Source organism: Equus quagga, chromosome 1 (assembly GCF_021613505.1).
Source record: "Equus quagga isolate Etosha38 chromosome 1, UCLA_HA_Equagga_1.0, whole genome shotgun sequence".
Taxonomy (NCBI): domain Eukaryota; kingdom Metazoa; phylum Chordata; class Mammalia; order Perissodactyla; family Equidae; genus Equus; species Equus quagga.
Genome location: NC_060267.1, coordinates 146627855 through 146645983, shown reverse-complemented (window position 1 = coordinate 146645983; position 18129 = coordinate 146627855). Strand labels below are relative to the sequence as shown.

Below are 18129 nucleotides of genomic sequence, written 5' to 3'. Positions count from 1 at the left end.
ATGCTCGTTCACACTCATTTCATATGGCTTAAATCTGGGGGAGTCCCTGGCCCCCTTTTTGCATAGATGGAGACTCACTTGTGAGATGGTAGTATGGAGCTGTTGACTTGCCTTTTTCCTTCTAACTACAAGTTTTGGTGCAGAGTAGGGACTCAACATATGTTTATTAGATCAGAGAATGAAGAGAAGGCAGAAGAGCCTGGTTTGGGTGCTAGCTTTAGGGTGTAGGATAGATCCTAGGGCCCGTGGCTTCTCCCTGTGGACCAAACAGAGGCTCTTATTGCTGCAGGGGTTGCAAGGGTCATAGAGGCTTTGATATCATCATAATACTCTCAGGTAATGTGAGCCTCCCCGTCTAAAGGAAATCAGCCATGTGGTGAATAGGAATTGATCATGATATGGTGTCATCACAAAACCCACACAGCTTATGATCACAGCACTAGGGTTTGAGGGTGATGACAAGGTTTGGAAAATACATGGCAGCCTGCACAGGGTTTCTGCTGGCCAGAGGATAGCTTTCGGCCTGCCAGCAAGGCTTTCAGAAAGTAGGAGACATTTAGACTAACCTTAGACAACTTTTACTTTTGTTTCCAGATTCCTTTTGCATCCAGATTCTTTGCTCATCTACCCGCCCACCCACCCACTGTCAGCTTTTTTCTGCCTTCTCTTAGGAGAGAGTGTGGCATGATGGTTAACAGTAAGGGCACTGGAGACACACAGATTGGATTTCCTTAGCCATGTTTAGTCCCTCTTTCCGCATCTGTAAAATGGAAGAAATGATCATACCTTCCTCGTAGAGTTGTGAGACGGAGAGATGATGGCATCCAAAAATACATACAAGAATGTTCATAGCAGCTTTACTCATAATAGCCCCCAAATGGGGACAACCAAAATGTCTAGCAACAGGAAAAAAAGTAAAGATACTATGATATATTCTTACAATGGAACATTACTTAACAGTAAAAAGAAACAAACTACTCCTACACTGAACAGTATGGTGAACGTCACAGATGTTAATGTTGAGTGAAGTTCTACACCAGACAAACTTATCATTATACTGATAGAAATCAGAATATTGGCTGCCTGTGGGGGGTACTCACTGGGAGAGGCAATGAGGCTTCTGGGGCAATGGTCGTATGGTTGTATTCACTCTGGGTGGTGATTGTATGGTTATGTACGTGTGTACACATTTGTTAAGTTCTACACTTCAGATGCGTACTTCATGAAAATTATATCTCAAAAAAGAAAAAGAAATTTAGCATAGTGCCTGTCATAAAGAGGACACTCAGAATGTACTCTTTCCTGCCCTGATGGCTTGTGAACATATCTTTTTGTGAGATGAGTCATTTTAGCATGAGAAGACTGACAGCTGCCATTTGTTCCCTGGTAATTTATGTTCCAGGAATAACTGAGTCATAACTGTCCAGCTAAGAAATGCTTCAGAAACTTTTTCCTCTGATGGGTCTTTTTCTTCCCTGCCCTCCTTTCTCAACCTCATCCTTGGTTTCTGCCCATCCTTTACAGGTTATTCAGTTACCGCTGGCCACTTCTCACACACGTCTTCCACCGATGTGGTGGGAGGTGCCCCACAGGACGAAGGCATCGGAAAGGTGAGGAGGAGGGTATGTGGAATAGCCTGGGGTTAGATGGAGGTGGGGAGCATGCTGCCGCTGTTATAGTTTGTCAGCTTACTTTGAACTGAACATTCTGCTGATTGGCCGGAAGGTAGGTGATGAAGTATTGGGGAATCTCCTGTCAGTTTCTTTCCAACCACTTTTGAGAATTTACCTTGAACGCTTAATCAGAGTGTGAATACTACTCCCAGGCCTCTCCATTCTCAGCATATTTTCATCTGAGAGTGTTGTTCACGGCTGACTGTGTGTGTGTGAGAGATGATTAAGACTGACCCCGGGCATCATGGCATCCTCCAAAGGAATGGTATCCAGCCCTATCCAGCTTCAAATCCTCCACTCTCCCAAACCCTTCCCAAGTTTGACTTGCACTTAATGGAGCCAGGTCTCGTCTCAGATATCTTTGGGGCTTTATTAATTTATCTTTGGGCGGAGATTCTATTACTTATTTCACCAATGTTTTAGAATTAAGACTAGTTCAGCCCCAGTGCTGGACTGGGAATACAGTCATGTGCCATATAATGATGTTTTGGTCAACAATGGACCACATATGTGACGGTGGTCCCATAAGATTAGTACCACATAGCCTAGGTGTGTAGTAGGCTCTACCATCTAAATTTGTGTAACTACACTCTGTGATGTTCGCCCAATAATGAAATCACCTAACAATGCATTTCTCAGAATGTATCCCTGTCATTAAGTGATGCATGACTGTATAGGGGTCACTTTCCCCAAAGTATCTGACTACAGTATCCCAGAGACCCCCATGGATCTAGGGCGGTTGAGTGTCTTTGGGAATCATGGCCTCTACAGAGTATGGAGAACTATGCTTGTTGGATCTTTAGCTCCAGGGCACAAGAAATCCAGATTGAGTAGGTCTGGATGAGTTAGTACTCCGCGTTTTTTTTTTTTTTTTTGAGGAAGATTAGCTCTGAGCTAACTACTGCCAGTCCTCCTCTTTTTGCTGAGGAAGACTGGACCTGAGCTAACATCCATGTCCATCTTCCTCTCCTTTACATGTGGGATGCCTACCACAGCATGGCGTGCCAAGTGGTGCCATGTCTGCACCCGGGATCCGAACCTGCGAACCCCGGGCTGCAGAGAAGCGGAACGTGTGAACTTAACCGCTGCGCCACCAGGCCAGCCCCAGGACTCTGCATTTTTTTTTTAATTAATGTTATGATAGATTACAACCTTGTGAGATTTCAGTTGTACATTATTGTTAGTCATGTTGTGGGTACACCACTTCCCCCTTTGTGCCCTCCCCCCACCCCCCTTTCCCTGGTAACCACCGATCAGATCTCCTTGTCAATATATTAACTTCCACCTATGAGTGGAGTCATATAGACTTCGTCTTTCTCTGACTGACTTATTTCGCTTAACATAATACCTTCGAGGTCCATCCACGTTGCTGCGAATGGGCCAATTTTGTCTTTTTTTATGGCTGAGTAGTATTCCATTGTGTATATATACCATATCTTCTTTATCCAATCATCAGTTTCTGGGCATGTAGGTTGGTTCCACGTCTTGGCTATTGTAAATAATGCTGCGATGAACATAGGGGTGCAAGGGACTCTTGGGATTTCTGATTTCAGGTTCTTAGGATAGATACCCAGTAATGGGATGGCTGGGTCATAGGGTATTTCTATTTTTAACTTTTTGAGAAATCTCCATACTGTTTTCCATAGTGGCTGTACCAGTTTGCATTCCCACCAACAGTGTGTGAGGGTTCCTTTTTCTCCACAACCTGTCCAACATTTGTCATTCTTGGTTTTGGATATTTTTGCCAATCTAACGGGTGTAAGGTGATATCTTAGTGTAGTTTTGATTTGCATTTCCCTGATGATTAGCGATGATGAACATCTTTTCATGTGTCTATTGGCCATATTCATATCTTCTTTTGAGAAATGTCTGTTCATGTCCTCTGCCCATTTTTTGATCGGGTTGTTTGTTTTTTTGTTGTTAAGCCGTGTGAGTTCTTTGTATATTATGGAGATTAACCCTTTGTCGGATAAGTGGCTTGTAAATATTTATTCCCAATTAGCTGTTTTTTGTTTCAATCCTGTTTTCCCTTGCCTTAAAGAAGCTCTTTAGTCTGATGAAGTCCCATTTGTTTATTCTTTCTATTGTTTCCCTCAACTGAGGAGTTATAGTGTCCAAAAAGATTCTTTTGAAACTGATGTCAAAGAGTGTACTGCCTATATTCTCTTCCAGAAGACTTATTGTTTCAGGCCTAATCTTTAGGTCTTTGATCCCTTTTGAGTTTATTTTGGTGTGTGGTGAAAAAGAATGGTAAATTTTCAATCTTTTGCATGTGGCTGTCCAGTTTTCCCAGCACCATTTGTTGAAGAGACTTTCTTTTCTCCATTGTAGGCCCTCTGCTCCTTTGTCGAAGATTAGCTCTCCATAGATGTGTGGTTTTATCTCTGGGCTTTCAATTCTGTTCCATTGATCTGTGGACCTGTTTTTGTACCAGTACCATGCTGTTTTGATCACTGTAGCTTTGTAGTATGTTTTGAAATCGGGGATTGTGATTCCGCCGGCTTTGTTTTTCTTGCTCAGCATTGCTTTAGCAATTCGTGGTCTTTTGTTGCCCCATATGAATTTTAGGATTGTTTGTTCAATTTCTGTGAAGAATGTTCTTGGGATTCTGATTGGGATAGCATTGAATCTGTAGATTGCTTTAGGTAGTATGGACATTTTAACTATGTTTATTCTTCCAATCCATGTGCATGGAATGTCTTTCCATCTCTTTATGTCGTCGTCAATTTCTTTCAAGAAAGTCTTGTAGTTTTCATTGTATAGATCCTTCACTTCCTTGGTTAAGTTTATCCCAAGGTATTTTATTCTTTTTGTTGCGATTGTGAATGGGATTGAGTTCTTGAGTTCTTTTTCTGTTAGTTCATTGTTAGTGTATAGAAATGCTACTGATTTATGTATGTTGATTTTATACCCTGCTACTTTGCTGTAGTTGTTGATTATTTCTAATAGTTTTTCTATGGATTCTTTGGGGTTTTCTATATATAAGATCATGTCGTCTGCAAACAGCGAGAGTTTTACTTCTTCATTACCTATTTGGATTCCTTTTATTTCTTTTTCCTGCCGAATTGCTCTGGCCAACACCTCCAGTACTATGTTGAATAGGAGTGGTGAAAGTGGGCACCCTTGTCTTGTTCCTGTCCTCAGAGGGATGGCTTTCAGTTTTTGTCCATTGAGTATGATGTTGGCTGTGGGTCTGTCATATATGGCCTTTATTATGTTGAGGTACTTTCCTTCTATACCCATTTTATTGAGGGTTTTTATCATAAATGGGTGTTGGATCTTGTCGAATGCTTTCTCTGCATCTATTGAGATGATCATATGGTTTTTGTTTTTCATTTTGTTGATGTAGTGTATCATGTTGATTGACTTGCGGATGTTGAACCATCCCTGTGTCCCTGGTATAAATCCCACTTGATCATGGTGTATAATCTTTTTGATGTATTGCTGTATTCGGTTTGCCAGAATTTTGTTGAGGATTTTTGCATCTATGTTCATCAGTGATATCGGCCTGTAGTTCTCCTTCTTTGTGTTGTCCTTGTCAGGTTTGGGGATCAGAGTGATGTTGGCTTCATAGAATGTGTTAGGGAGTACTCCATCTTTCTCAATTTTCTGGAATAGTTTGAGAAGAATAGGTATTAAGTCTTCTTTGAATGTTTGGTAGAATTCTCCAGAGAAGCCGTCTAGTCCTGGACTCTTATTTTTGGGGAGGTTTTGATTACCGTTTCTATTTCCTTACTTGTGATTGGCCAGGACTCTGCATTTTTAACCAGCTTCATAGGTTGTCTTATAGGAAAGGCTAAACAGAGGAATGCTCTTTGGATCTGAGCTCATAGGGGTGGACCTATGATAGAATCTGGCCATATCTCTGGGGGCTTGGAGAAATGGCATCTAGAGAGGCCCAGATGGGCTGAGACCACTGTTAATTGGAGCCTTCAGCCAGGATGTCAGTATGATATGCTGATTAGGCTTGACTGTGATACATTCATGACGGCTGTTTTCCTGGATCGTCCTGGGCAGGAGTTGGAAGCCATGTTTCTGGAGCATGTGCCTCCCTCCCCGCTAACACTGATGCTATGGAGAAAGGTTCTTTGAAAATGAAACCAGATAAAATCCCAGAGCACTGAGTTGGGGGGAGGCATGCAGATGAGCTCTGATAACTTCAAGAAAGAGGTGGATCTTTCTGAGTCACATGAATTTCTCTAGATGGTGGAAGGAAAAAGCACCAAGAGCTGTTCCCACATTGATAATGTCTTTTAGGGAGGATCTGCACACAGCGGGGCATCTCTGTAGTGTTGGTAACAATGCTCAGCTCCCAGCACGGTGATGCGGATGCCTTGAATTCGTGCTGATGAGAGCAGCTTTCTTTTCTCACCAGTTGCAGAAAACTTGATCTAATTTTATAGATTTCTCTTCAGGTGGTTGTGATAACTGCATAGTCCCTGTCAAGTTTTTAAGTTGAGAATTGTATTTATGATAGAGCCAGACAGAGTAAATCCTGGATCCAGTTATCAAAAAAGAACATGAAAATGCTTTTCAGTTGGACCACATGAAAGGCACTGGGGAAACTGGTCACAGTTGACAAAGTTGCCGACTGTTCCACATTCCTAGGGATGGGAGCTGGTACAGACTTGATTTCCAAGAGCCCCAAAATGGATCTCTGGCCTTCAGGGTTTGGGTGGTTATTCATTTTTGGTGTCAGAGCTTGAAAGCGTTCACACTAAGATGGCAGTTCCTTACCCCATGGGAGAGTCCTCTGCTCTGGTTCTCATGGGACACTCTTCGCATAAAATGAAGCTTGAAAAAGAACTTCCATAGTCATGTCGCTTAGAAGTTCCACATCAACGATCCTCCTTGTGGTGGAGATTCATGGTGTAAATGTACATAATAAAGGCTCTGAAAAGTCCTCTGGAAAAGGAATTTATTTAATGTTGACTCCTAGCATTTCCCAAACTAAACTCATATTTGCCCAAGCAGGTCTCATGGCACTAATGTTCTGTGGAATCACTTTGGAAAACTGCTTTGTCTAAAATTCTCACCTCCATCCCTCTGTCTCATATTGTGATACCTGCTAAAGCTCTAATAGGAATGAAGGAAATGTTTTAAGGAAGGAAATACTTACTCCAGGAGTTCACTTGTTTACTAGTAATTTGGAAGCTCCTTGGGTCTTATTGTACATGGCTTCTACAAACAATGTGGTTCAGGAGCAGTGGAGGTGATTTCTGCCTCAGGGTTGAAGGACACTTTCTTTGTAAAACTGGTAAAATGTGAGCTATGCCGACTTCTTTATTATCAGTTATTGGGAGCGCACCTGCCATGCGTCTGGTGGCACATTTAAATAGGACTTTTAGGAGGATGCTGATAAGTATCTTTGGTGATTGCTTCCATCTTAATGAACTTTTCTTTTTTCATTCCATAGGTTTATATTTTTAGAGCTGACCGAAGATCAGGCACCTTAATTAAGATTTTTCAGGCATCAGGTAAAAAGGTGAGATTTTTGGTATAACTGTGTTTTTGTTGTTGTTTGAGAGATGTCATCAAGTGGGAATCAGTTCTTACTCTTTAGAAGATTGGTTTAAAGGCCCCATCTCTGCCCTACATTTATATGGTGCTTCCATCTGCATGTTGGTGCCTTGAGCTTCTCAACATTGTGTGTAACCTGCATGTTCACAGGATGCATGCTTGCTGTAGGAGACATGTAGCGAGACAAGTTTGTACGTAGCCAAGTTACAGCACAGAGATTTAGAAGGTTGTCCATAGTTCAGACATGGTCATCAAAATTATCGCATGCTCTTTCTCTCTGCCCTTCTCTACCTCTGTGCCTCTTGGTGCCTCTCTGTCTGTCTTTCATACATATACATCTATACCTCCAGAGAGAGCAGGTCCTGTTGACTACAGGTAGCAAACCGTGGTATATGATTGATTACTTTCCAAGGAGGCACTTGGACAAATGGTTCTCATTCTCCCTATTTCACCAAATCAGTGCTGCCCTCTCCTCCTTGCACCCTGAGCCCTCTGGCTCTATTGCCTTGGGGACTGTTGGCACACAAAGAAAAACCAAACAAAAATCACCCAGTTCCTTTTAGAACCTTGGAATAGAAATAGCTTGGGAAGGCTGCCCTGAAATTAGTCCTGGGCAGGGTTTATCTGCCTGTGTCATCTTGTCCTCACCCTGTTGCTAATCCTAATTCCTGCAAGTTTCCATTATACTGCACCATAGTCTGAAATTAAGCCAAGTAGAGATGCCTTTGATTAATAAGCAACGTCTTTCACGGGCTTATCAGTCATGCACACCTTAGTGTGACTTAGATCAGCAGGATTGTTTAGCAAAATAGGCTGCTCTAAGGGGACACAAGTTTGGGCTGGGAGGTAAGCGGGTAGTTTGGAGGCTGGTCTTGCTGGAGGCCTTAGTGAGCTCTGCAAAGAAGTACAGGATGCCTGGGACTTGGGAGGGAGGTTCTAGGAGATAGAATGTCAGAAGGTGATTTTACCTCCTACAACTCCAATAAAAGGGAGAGAAAGTGATTGTTTCCTTTCTGGGTGGGCCAGGTGCCCCAGTTCAGGTCCTGCGGTGAGTTAGACCTGCTGTACATCAGCCTGGCCTCATGACATATTCTTCTGCTGGTGAATCCTCTTCTAAGTTCCAAAAATCCCACTCACAAGTAGAACTTATTCCAATTTTAACAACCTTAATATGTATACTTAGTATATAGTTGTCATAATCTTTTCAATAAAAAACAGCTTTGCCAAACTCGGTTTTGTAAAGTTTTCTCTGAGAGCAGCTCTGCTTTTGCCCTGAGAACTGTGCTGGCCTATGTTATTTTAACATTTCCAAAACCGCAGAGCAGCAACACTGGAAAATGACTGTGAGCAATTCTGCAAAAAAGGTTTTCCAAGCACCCCTAAAGTTAGAAAAGAAATAACTCGTGCCATTTGTGATAAAAGGAGTCCCAAAGAGCAAGTAGGGTGTGAACGCTGCTAAGCCTAACATTTTAGATCTTTCTCCAAAAGACAGTAAATGGGTGAGTGTGGAAAACCCAAACCCCCAATGCTCCCCTTCCAATGTCCTTGGGCTCTGAAAGCATAAAATTAAAGGATTCTTCCCCCCCCCCCCCAGATTTATTGGGATATAATTGACATCTAACCTCGTGTAAGTTTAACGTGTGCAACATGATAATTTGATACACATGTATTTTGTAAAATGATTACCATGTTAAGGTTAGTTAACACATCCATCACTTCACATAACTGTTATTTTTAAAGGACTCTTTCAGGTGATTTGTGGAGCTTAAACACGCCTATCACCCTGTTTTCAGAGTATTTTCATGTTTAACAGTAGCTGTGCCTCCCCACCTGCTTCTTCTGTCCTCCACTCCCTGCTTCCTATGCCCAGGACAGACCCAGTTAATGCCTCTTGTCCTGGCATGATTAACAATCTAATTGTGCCCTCTCTCCTTCGCAGAAACCCCCTGGTTTGGATGATAACTTACACTCATCTGTGATGGTCGTGGTCAGATTTTGGGGAGTAGATTTGAGAGTAGGTCATGTGCAAGGTGAACATTTGAGAACCTATTGTCCAAACTTCCTGGACTTGATGACGTGGAGCTCCAGGACAGACACTGGCATGTCTGCTTGAATGTCATTATGACCTGTCGTGGCTGCCTGAGGAGGGGACTAAAGACCCAGGTGTTCCACCTCCCAGCTCCGGAGCTGGGCTGCTTTTTATTTTCTTTAAGACTCTTCCTGGCCTTACCTTGCCCTCTTCCAGAGTTACTCCTTCCTTCTGCCACTCACTCTTGCCCTCTTGTTTCATTGTCTTCTAGCTTTACACCCGTCATCTTCTTTCTAATTTTGAAACAGACTATTACTCTCTTTATACATCTTATTCTTCTTTTTGCCAGAAGAAATGAGAAATTCTTGTCTCTCTGACTTCTCCATTATTTCATAGGGAAAGGAAATGACCCCAGGCTTTCAAAGGATGTCTTTAGCTTTACCCCTGTGTCTAGCCACACACAGAGAGGAGGGTTCTGACTCAGTAAACCACTGATCCACTTCTGCTTTTGTTTGGCCAGAATTTAGTCAGATAGTCTTGTCTCCTGACCTCACCATTAGGAAAAAAAACCCCAAACAGTTCCGGTCTCAATGGGTTGATCTCCATCATGTAGTACTTATGAGAAATCACCAATATGTGTGCAATTCAGATGTTAATATAGACACAGGTCCCCACATTTCCAGGCTGGTGGGAGAGCTCTGATCAAGGAACACTCACCCCAAAGCATGTCATTGCCATATCAAAGTTGTGTTGAGTTAATGGGGTACGAGAAGCGTTTGTATGCCAAAACTTAGATAGGCAACTTCATGTAAAGGATTTCTGGTTGAACACCAATGAAGATGCCAAGTTAAATAGCCCATTGGAACGAAACAAATTGTTCCCCTGGGGCTCAGCCAGAGAGAACAGCCACAGCTTCGTCTTTGGGGCCTTGCCTGGGTCTCACTGGTTTCTTTGACTAAAGTCCAGATAGTAAGATGGACAGGGCCGCTGAATCAATGACTGGCGACTTGGTTCTGTGCCCCCCGTTCCCCAAGATTCTAAATCTTCCCCGTACCCTTCTCTCTTGGGAATGGGTGGTTGTGGGGAATGGTGTGGGTTGGGTGGACATGGCCTTGGCATGTGACAGGGAAGGACTTGGAGTCCTCCTGTCCCAAGGTTATTTGCAGGATCTAGGCTGTAGCACCCTTCACCTCTCTCAAACTCCCCGAGTTAGCTGCCAACAAAGTCTAACAGCAAAAGAAAGTGCTTGTTCATGTCAATAAAACTGGAGTCCTTTTATTCGAAAGGATAGCTTTTAAAGCGTGCGCACACACACACACAAAGAGGTTACAAACTGGCAGCCTTTGGAGAGGATCCAGCCAACAAAAATTTTTGTTTGGCCAGCATGGTATCTTTGTTTATTATTTTTTAATATGAATTAGTTGCCAGCATTTTAAAAATAGGCACTTCAAATAAAATTTTAGATTTTTGGTTTTTCTTTTTTTCTTTTTCTCCCCAAAGCACCAGTACATAGTTGTATATCCTAGTTGTAAATCCTTCTAGTTCTTCTGTGCGGGATGCCACCACCGCATGGTTTGATGAGTGATATGTGGGTCCATGCCCAGGATCCAAACCAGCAAACCCCACGCTGCCAAAGCAGAGCACGTGAACTTGACCACTATGCCGCTGGGCCAGCCCTGGCTTTTCTTGAAAAACGGGAAGGTCAGCCTTCTCTGGGTCAGCCTTCGTCCTGGTAGCAGTTGACTGTAGCTGGGTCAGAGCTGCTCTTTGAGCTGGGTCTATGGACTCCAGTTTGCCATAGTCTCCACCACTGCCCATTTTTTCTCAGAAGGAACAGAAGCCAAGCGTCTCTTGTCACCTTTAAGCCTCCTTGCACTGTTATTTGTTTTTTCTTATACCTGTTATATCACCCGCCTGGATCCCTTTGGCATTTGGGTTTAAGGCCCTTGATTTAAATAATAGATACTGGGTTAAGCTATGATTAGAGAAAAGCCAGTATAACCTGGCTGTGTCCCCTCATCCATCAAGGTGGCTTATGAGTTGTACCTTTTTCTGTCACTTCAGCTCATGCCTTCCTAACCAATCTTTAGTTATGCACAAGACTCAGAGAGGGCAGTCTATTTCCCCACAGAACATTTATTTGCATGCCTGCCTTGTGTTCTGCAGTTTCTTATTCCTACTTGCTTGACTTTGTCAAATGTCTGATATACAAGTCACTTTTATTATGGTTGTAACCTATATTTGCAACCTCAGCTTGCATTTTTAAAAACAGTCGCTCATTCTCCGGGCATTGGTCCCTTTGTTTTCCCCTTGGTAGGGCTCCAGGGAAGAGGGCTCATTAGCTTTGGTCTCGTGTTGACTGGGGGCTCCACGTCACAGCCAGCAGGCCCAGGGAAGTCAGGTTTTTCACTGCTGGCCTGGGCATTCTGGCTTCCCGGGCAGTGCAGCTGTCACAGCCTCTGAGGGGCTGGGGGGCAGGTGTTTCTGAAGCAGTGGGCTGGAGGAGAGTGAGGGCCTCCTGTGTGCGGCAGACACTGAATGCTTTGTTGCAACTCGACTTGGTTGCAGATGGGCTCTTACTTCGGCTCCTCCTTATGCGCAGTTGACCTGAATGCGGACGGCCTCTCTGACCTGCTGGTGGGGGCCCCCATGTTTTCTGAGATCAGGGACGAAGGGCAGGTCACCGTCTACATCAACAGAGGAAATGTGAGTACATTGCTGGGCAGCATGTGGATGGGGTCCGGGAGAGGGGCATTTGCCCGGTGAGAGTGACTGAGCACCCCTCTGGGCCTTGCACCGGGCCTCATTACCCAGAGGAGGTGAGAAGGTGTGCGTCCTGCCTTCAGAAAACTCGATGTTCCTTTAATGGAAAGTTAGATACAGTGTTATGACTGCAAACATATAAGGGTCAAGAAGTCTTAGTGACTATGGTTTGAGTGCTTACTATGTACCAGGAATTGTTCCTCTTGCTTTCTGTGAGTGATTTCAATGTAATGTGCACATGGTATCAGGAGGTCTCCATTTTTTGAGTGAAAAAACTGACACCCAGAGAGGTTAAGTAACCTGCCCCAAATCACACAGCTAAGAAGTGGTGGGGCTGGGATTTGAACCTAGGCGAGCTGGCTCCAGAGCTGGCATGCTTTGTATCTAGGGCATGTTGCCTCCCTGGGAGTATACACGCGTCTGCGTCAGGAAGCAAAGAAGCCTTCTCAGAGGACACAATGGCTGGGAAGAATCTTTATTTATTTATTTTTTTTGAGGAAGATTAGCCCTGAGCTAACTACTGCCAATCCTCCTCTTTTTGCTGAGGAAGACTGGCCCTGAGCTAACATCCATGCCCATCTTCCTCTACTTTATATGTGGGACGCCTGCCATACCATGGCTTGCCAAGCAGTGCCATGTCCGCACCCGGGATCCGAACCAGTGAACCCTGAGCTACTGAGAAGCGGAACGTGCGCACTTAACTGCTGTGCCACTGGGCCGGCCCCTGGGAAGAATCTTGAAGAAGGAGTAAGAGTTAGGCAGACAGGCAGGGGTAGGCTGGGCACTGGGCAATTGGGTTGAGGTGTGAGGCAGTAGGACCGCTTAATTCAGGGTAGTGAGACTAGGGGATTGAGTGGGGGCCAATGCAGTGGAAAGGGGCCATAATCATAATGTCCCTTATTCTGCAGAACCATGGAAAGGAGGTGACTGGGTCAGAAGGATGCCTCTGGCCCTCTGCAGCAGAGTGGAGGGTGGCAGGGTCTGGAGGAGAGCAGTGCATCAGTGGAGGCAGGAGACCGATGAGAAGGCAGAATCTTTTCAGGATCTAGAAGTAAGAGTATTCAACAAGAGGGAAATCATTAAATGAAGAAATTCTGTTACCAACAGCCTTTTAGCTAACACGACAACGTGCCTGTGAGAGTCAGTGACAAAGCAGAATAAAAACTGCAAATGCAAACCACCTTTAAAAATATACAAAATACATAGAGAATATTAATAACAGATCTCTCTGGGTGATGGTGCTTGGGTAGATTTTTAGTTTTATCTTTATCCAAATAACGAGAATGTAAAACTTTCATAATAAAAAAAAAATCACTAAAAGTGTACTTTTGAGCGGTGACCCAGATGCTAGTTATCCCATTTGGGAGGAGGCGGTGGTGATTGACTATGACTAGGTGGGCAGATGCCAGAAAGAGAGGGCAGTCATTTGAAGAGGAGCCAGGGGAGCATTAGAGCCTTGGGCTTTCTTGGGTGTTTGCAAGTTTTGGGAAGGTGGATCTGAAACCTGGGAGGGAGGGTACTTCCTGGTACCTGTTGCAGTGACTCTTGGCATCTTCAAGCCTACTGACATTCTAAGAAGGGGGACCGGGTGGGTGAGGGGAGAAATGAGGTGATCCTTAGGGAGATTAGAACAGCTGGCATTCAGTGGCTGCTGGCCACTCTGTTTGCAGGAGACTGACACATTTGCATGGGTGTTAATCAGGCAATAAGGTGACCAGCCAAGAGCCCCTCGCTGTGTCTAAATCAGGGTGTGGAATCTTGGAGCAGGCCCTCCAGACCTTCTCGGGGCACATTGCACCCACAAACTCCCTACCCCCACCGCCGTTTCCTAATGCCATGTGGTTACCCCAAGTACCAGGGTATTGTTATTTCTGGTGAACCTCATCCTCTTTGATTAATGATTGCAAGGCAGAGTGGAGGAGTAGGAAAAATGATGACTTAAGAGCTAGATGGACGTGTGTTTGAATCTTGGTGTTGCCACTTACTGGCCTTGGTGATGGGGACAAATAGCTTGAAATTGGTGGCTCAGTTTCCTCATCAGTGAAGTGGGGAGAGTCATAAGGTCTTCCTTACGGAGTCCTTGTGAGATTTAAGTGAGGAGATGGCTATTACAGTGCCTGGTACACACAAAGAATCCGTGCTTCCTCCTCCCCACCACACTAATAGGAAGAAATCGACACTTATTTGTGTTGTAGGACGGGGGTGTTCATTGACTTAAGAAACCATCACATCTTTATTGTTCCCAAGTTGCAAGTTTTTTGTGTTTATAATGAAAAAGAAGATTCAGTCGTAACAAAAGCCAGACACTCCCTGGGATGTCTGTGGCTGTACGGTGGGTGCATAGCGCCTCTGCACTGGCACAGATTTAGACACTCTTATGCCGCAAAACATCAGACGGTGTTTTAACACTCTGACATTCACGTGTCAATGATTTGGGGGTAGAGTGGGTATCCTCAAGATGGCTTTCACTGCCACCATCACCATTGACCCCTCCCTCTGTTGGTTGGTGTTTGCTCAGGAAATCCAACCCACACACGATAGTGGACATGGTTGTGTATACACCACCCCCACTCCCTGGCCAAGAACAACTGAGTGTTGGATTTTCTGAGCTAGGACTCCCTCTGTCAAGATTACTAATATGTGCAACTTGCAAAACAGCTTTTTAGACTTGTACTCAAAGGCACAGGAGAGGAAAAATAGAAATATACATTCCCTTTAAAAGCAATTTGGGGAAAAAGTGTTCTGCTATAAGGAAAGCTGAGAGGCTACCGTGGGGACAGATAGGGTGGTTGCTTGGTTTCTAGAGTGTTAAGACAAAAGAGAGGTTTAGTATTGGCCAACATGACCATCTCCTTCCCTCTCAGACGTGTCTCAGGCTGTTGGAGACCCTCCTGCTGCTCAGGTGAAAGGGACTCCTTTTGCCACCAGGAGAGAGAAGTTGGGGAGCCTGTGATTCTGCCCAGGTGTTTCCTGTCCATGGGTGTGCTCCAGGGGGGGCAGCAGTCTCAGCTCTGGTTTTTTATTGTTTTTTTTTTTTTTGTTCGTTCTGTTTGTTTTTGTTTTGTTTTCCGTTTTTCCTCCATCCTGTTTCCCAGGGAGCCCTCGAGGAGCAGCTGGCCCTGACTGGGGATGGCGCCTACAACGCACACTTTGGGGAAAGCATCGCCAGCCTGGACGATCTTGATGATGATGGCTTCCCAGGTCAGTGAGCTCGCGTCTGCCATCTCACTCAGCCCTTGTGTGACGTGCTCCTAGATCCACCTGCCTGCTTGGAAGGCCCATCAACGCACCCTGGGGAGAGAGGACGCCTTTTAGAAACAATGTCCTCCATGTAGACACAGGGCAGAGCTCTGAGCCCGCTGGAGTTTTGCTTCTGCATAATTTGTTCTCGTCTGCTCAGCGTTCTTTGCTACGTGTTTGCTATGCAAGTGAATCTTGGGGTTGGTCCACTGGGGCTTCTATGGCAGAGAAGTTTGAACCTGCTTCCTCCTTCCCCAAACCCTTCTTGTTTCTGAGCCTCTGATGCTCCATGATGCTCTACTGTGTTATTAGTGAAATGAGTAAGGAGAGAAATAGACATTCTCTTCCCTGATAGAGACAGCACACTACACGGAGTTGTGAATATGTAAGTGTTGGGAGGGGTGGGGGTGTGTATACCTGATGTCTAGTTCTCTTTGGATAGCAGTATCCTTTATAGTCTCTTCGCTTCTCCCTCTGGTCTGTTAAATACCGCCTGCCCTCACGGTATATATAGTATTCAGACATCAGGACCTGGGGGAGCCGTGTCACTAGGGGAGATAGCTGAGTTGGAAGATGGGCCGAGGGGTAGCTCTTGCCTCAGGCCAGGCATCCAGGCTCCTTTGATAGCCTCATACCAGTGGCCAGAGAGGTCTTCGTTTGAAGAGAGGGGACCCACTTGAGGTCATGTGGGTGCATGCCCCTCACCCTTGACCTCACTTCTGCAGACATACAACTTTCATTGGAAGCAAAAGAAAAAAGTAAGGAGGATCTAGGCTTTGTTTCCAGGAGTTGTCAGTTTGTGAGAGTGATGTTGATTACTCTTTGGTGAGATGAATGCTATTTTATATAATTCTCTTATCCGGGAATAGAGTTGACTTTCTCAGTTATGCAATAACCATTGTCTACGGAATTTCCCTCTCTCACCAAAAGAATCTAGAGTGGGCAGTTTATATTGGCATTTCTTTTATTGGATGGCTCAATGACTTTTCCTATGAGGATGAGCTAGAAACTTCTCTGGAACTAAACTCAACTTCTATCATTTTCTTTCTACTTTCTTTTTTTCTTCTAAGAGATTATGTGCCTAGTTTAATGTTTGAACTATCAACAACCAAGAAATTTCTGGTATGGAGGGACTCAGACATGATGAGAGGGATTAGGAAAACCACCCTTTATTACTCCATATGGCTTTTCTAACCCATAGCTGTTTTTCTCCCCTCAGATGTGGCCATTGGTGCACCCAAGGAGGATGACTTCTCCGGGGCGGTCTATATCTATCATGGCGATGCCAGTGGGATAATCCCTCAGTACTCAATGGTAATTGGTGTGAGAGTGACATGGTAACTGTTCATACATTTATTTGACAAACATGCAGGGAACCTGTACTCCATCCCATGCCGTGGGAGTACCAAGGAACACACAGCACTGTTCCTGCCTTCAGCTTTCTTACTCTGTAGTGAAAGACGTAAACAATTGGTATTGCTTATTAAATACAAAAATGTACTCATAGGCTCTCAAGTTTGCTCATGTTCAGGAGTGTGTTCTGCCTGCAAAAGGTAATACCCAAATTCTTACCCAGAGTTAGAGCTATTGATTTAAGAAGAGGAGGCTTTTGGGGCCGGCCTGGTGGCATAGTGGTTAAGTTTACATGCTCCGCTTCAGCAGCCCAGAGATCACAGGTTCAGATCCTTGGCATGGACCTAGCACCACCTGTCAAGCCACACAGTGGTGGCATCCCACATAAAATAGAGGAAGATTGGCACGGATGTTAGCTCAGGGCCAATCTTCCTCAAAAAAAACCAAAACAGAAAACAGGGGCTTTCCTTTTTTTGATTACTCTTTTGTCAACCATCTGTGCTTAGCCAAAGGAATAGGTTGTAAAAAATAATCTAGAGAGATAATGGGCTACGGAGGAGGGGCCCAAAAGCTATCACAGGGCTGCTGTCTCCATTGGCGTTGAAACAAGATGCTGGTCAGAGCTCTGGCCTTATGCTTCAGACATGGAAATGCGGAAGTGGTGAGTTCTGTTTTTTGCCATATCAGCTTGGTGTTCAATCTTGCTGATGGTGTCAAGCCCGGCCCATGGGAAAAAAGGAAGTCACTCTGGACAGAAGCATCGTCAGGATATTTGTGGATGTCTGTGTGTCGAGTTGCACAGGCCTGTGTCTTTCTTCCAGTAGATCACTGACAGAAAGGGACTGAGCACAAATTGAGAAATTTCCAATCAGCAAATATCGAGTTTTTTGAATACTTATGTGCTTATCACTTCCTCCTCATGCTTATATTTCTCATCACAAAGAAGCTTGCCTCGTATCTTGATTATTGCTAAGGAAACAAGTTTAACTGAGTCCTGTTCTTATAAAATGTTGTATAAAATGAAATAGTTGTAGCAAAACCTGTCCGTGTATGAAAGTCTCTAGGTAAGAAAAACAGTCTTTACAAGTTGATTTTAAGAGGCAGTACAGACACGCAAGGTCAATTCATACGTTCATAGTTGTTATTGCAGCAGATCTAAGTTAGCTAGGGGAAGGTTGAAGGTTGGTTGGTTGGTTGGTTGGCAGTGGAGCTTCAGGCTCCCTCTGTGCTGGGGCCTCCTCAGCTTCATGACTCCTGCCGGAGACAGATGCTGAGGGAGGTGCTGGCGAGAGGAGGGGTGGCTTTTTGAGTGCCTGCTCTGCAGACCTCTTCCCTTTAATCCTCAGAGTAACCAGGTGAGAAGGGGACCTTTAATTATCTACCTTTTATTTCTGACTGGCCCAGGGAGGTTGTTTAACTTGCCCAAGGTCACCAGCTTATAAATGGCAATATGGCTACTGAAGCATTGCCAGTCTGACCCCCAAACCTTTTATTATAACCACCCCCCTTAGCTCCACTTTGGAAAAAGGAACCCTCAGGGAAGATCCATTG

The 18129-nt window shown here is 44.5% G+C and overlaps 1 protein-coding gene across 1 annotated transcript in view; it reads left to right on the top strand.

Moving 5' to 3' along the window:
- ITGA9 (integrin subunit alpha 9) overlaps positions 1–18129 on the top strand; it is a 330548-nt gene that overhangs the window by 50265 nt on the left and 262154 nt on the right. The window contains exons 7-11 of the mRNA XM_046668517.1: positions 1525–1610; positions 7090–7158; positions 11791–11928; positions 15081–15186; positions 16445–16539. Coding sequence (XP_046524473.1) covers positions 1525–1610; positions 7090–7158; positions 11791–11928; positions 15081–15186; positions 16445–16539 — 494 coding nt within the window. The remainder of the gene's footprint in view (positions 1–1524; positions 1611–7089; positions 7159–11790; positions 11929–15080; positions 15187–16444; positions 16540–18129) is intronic.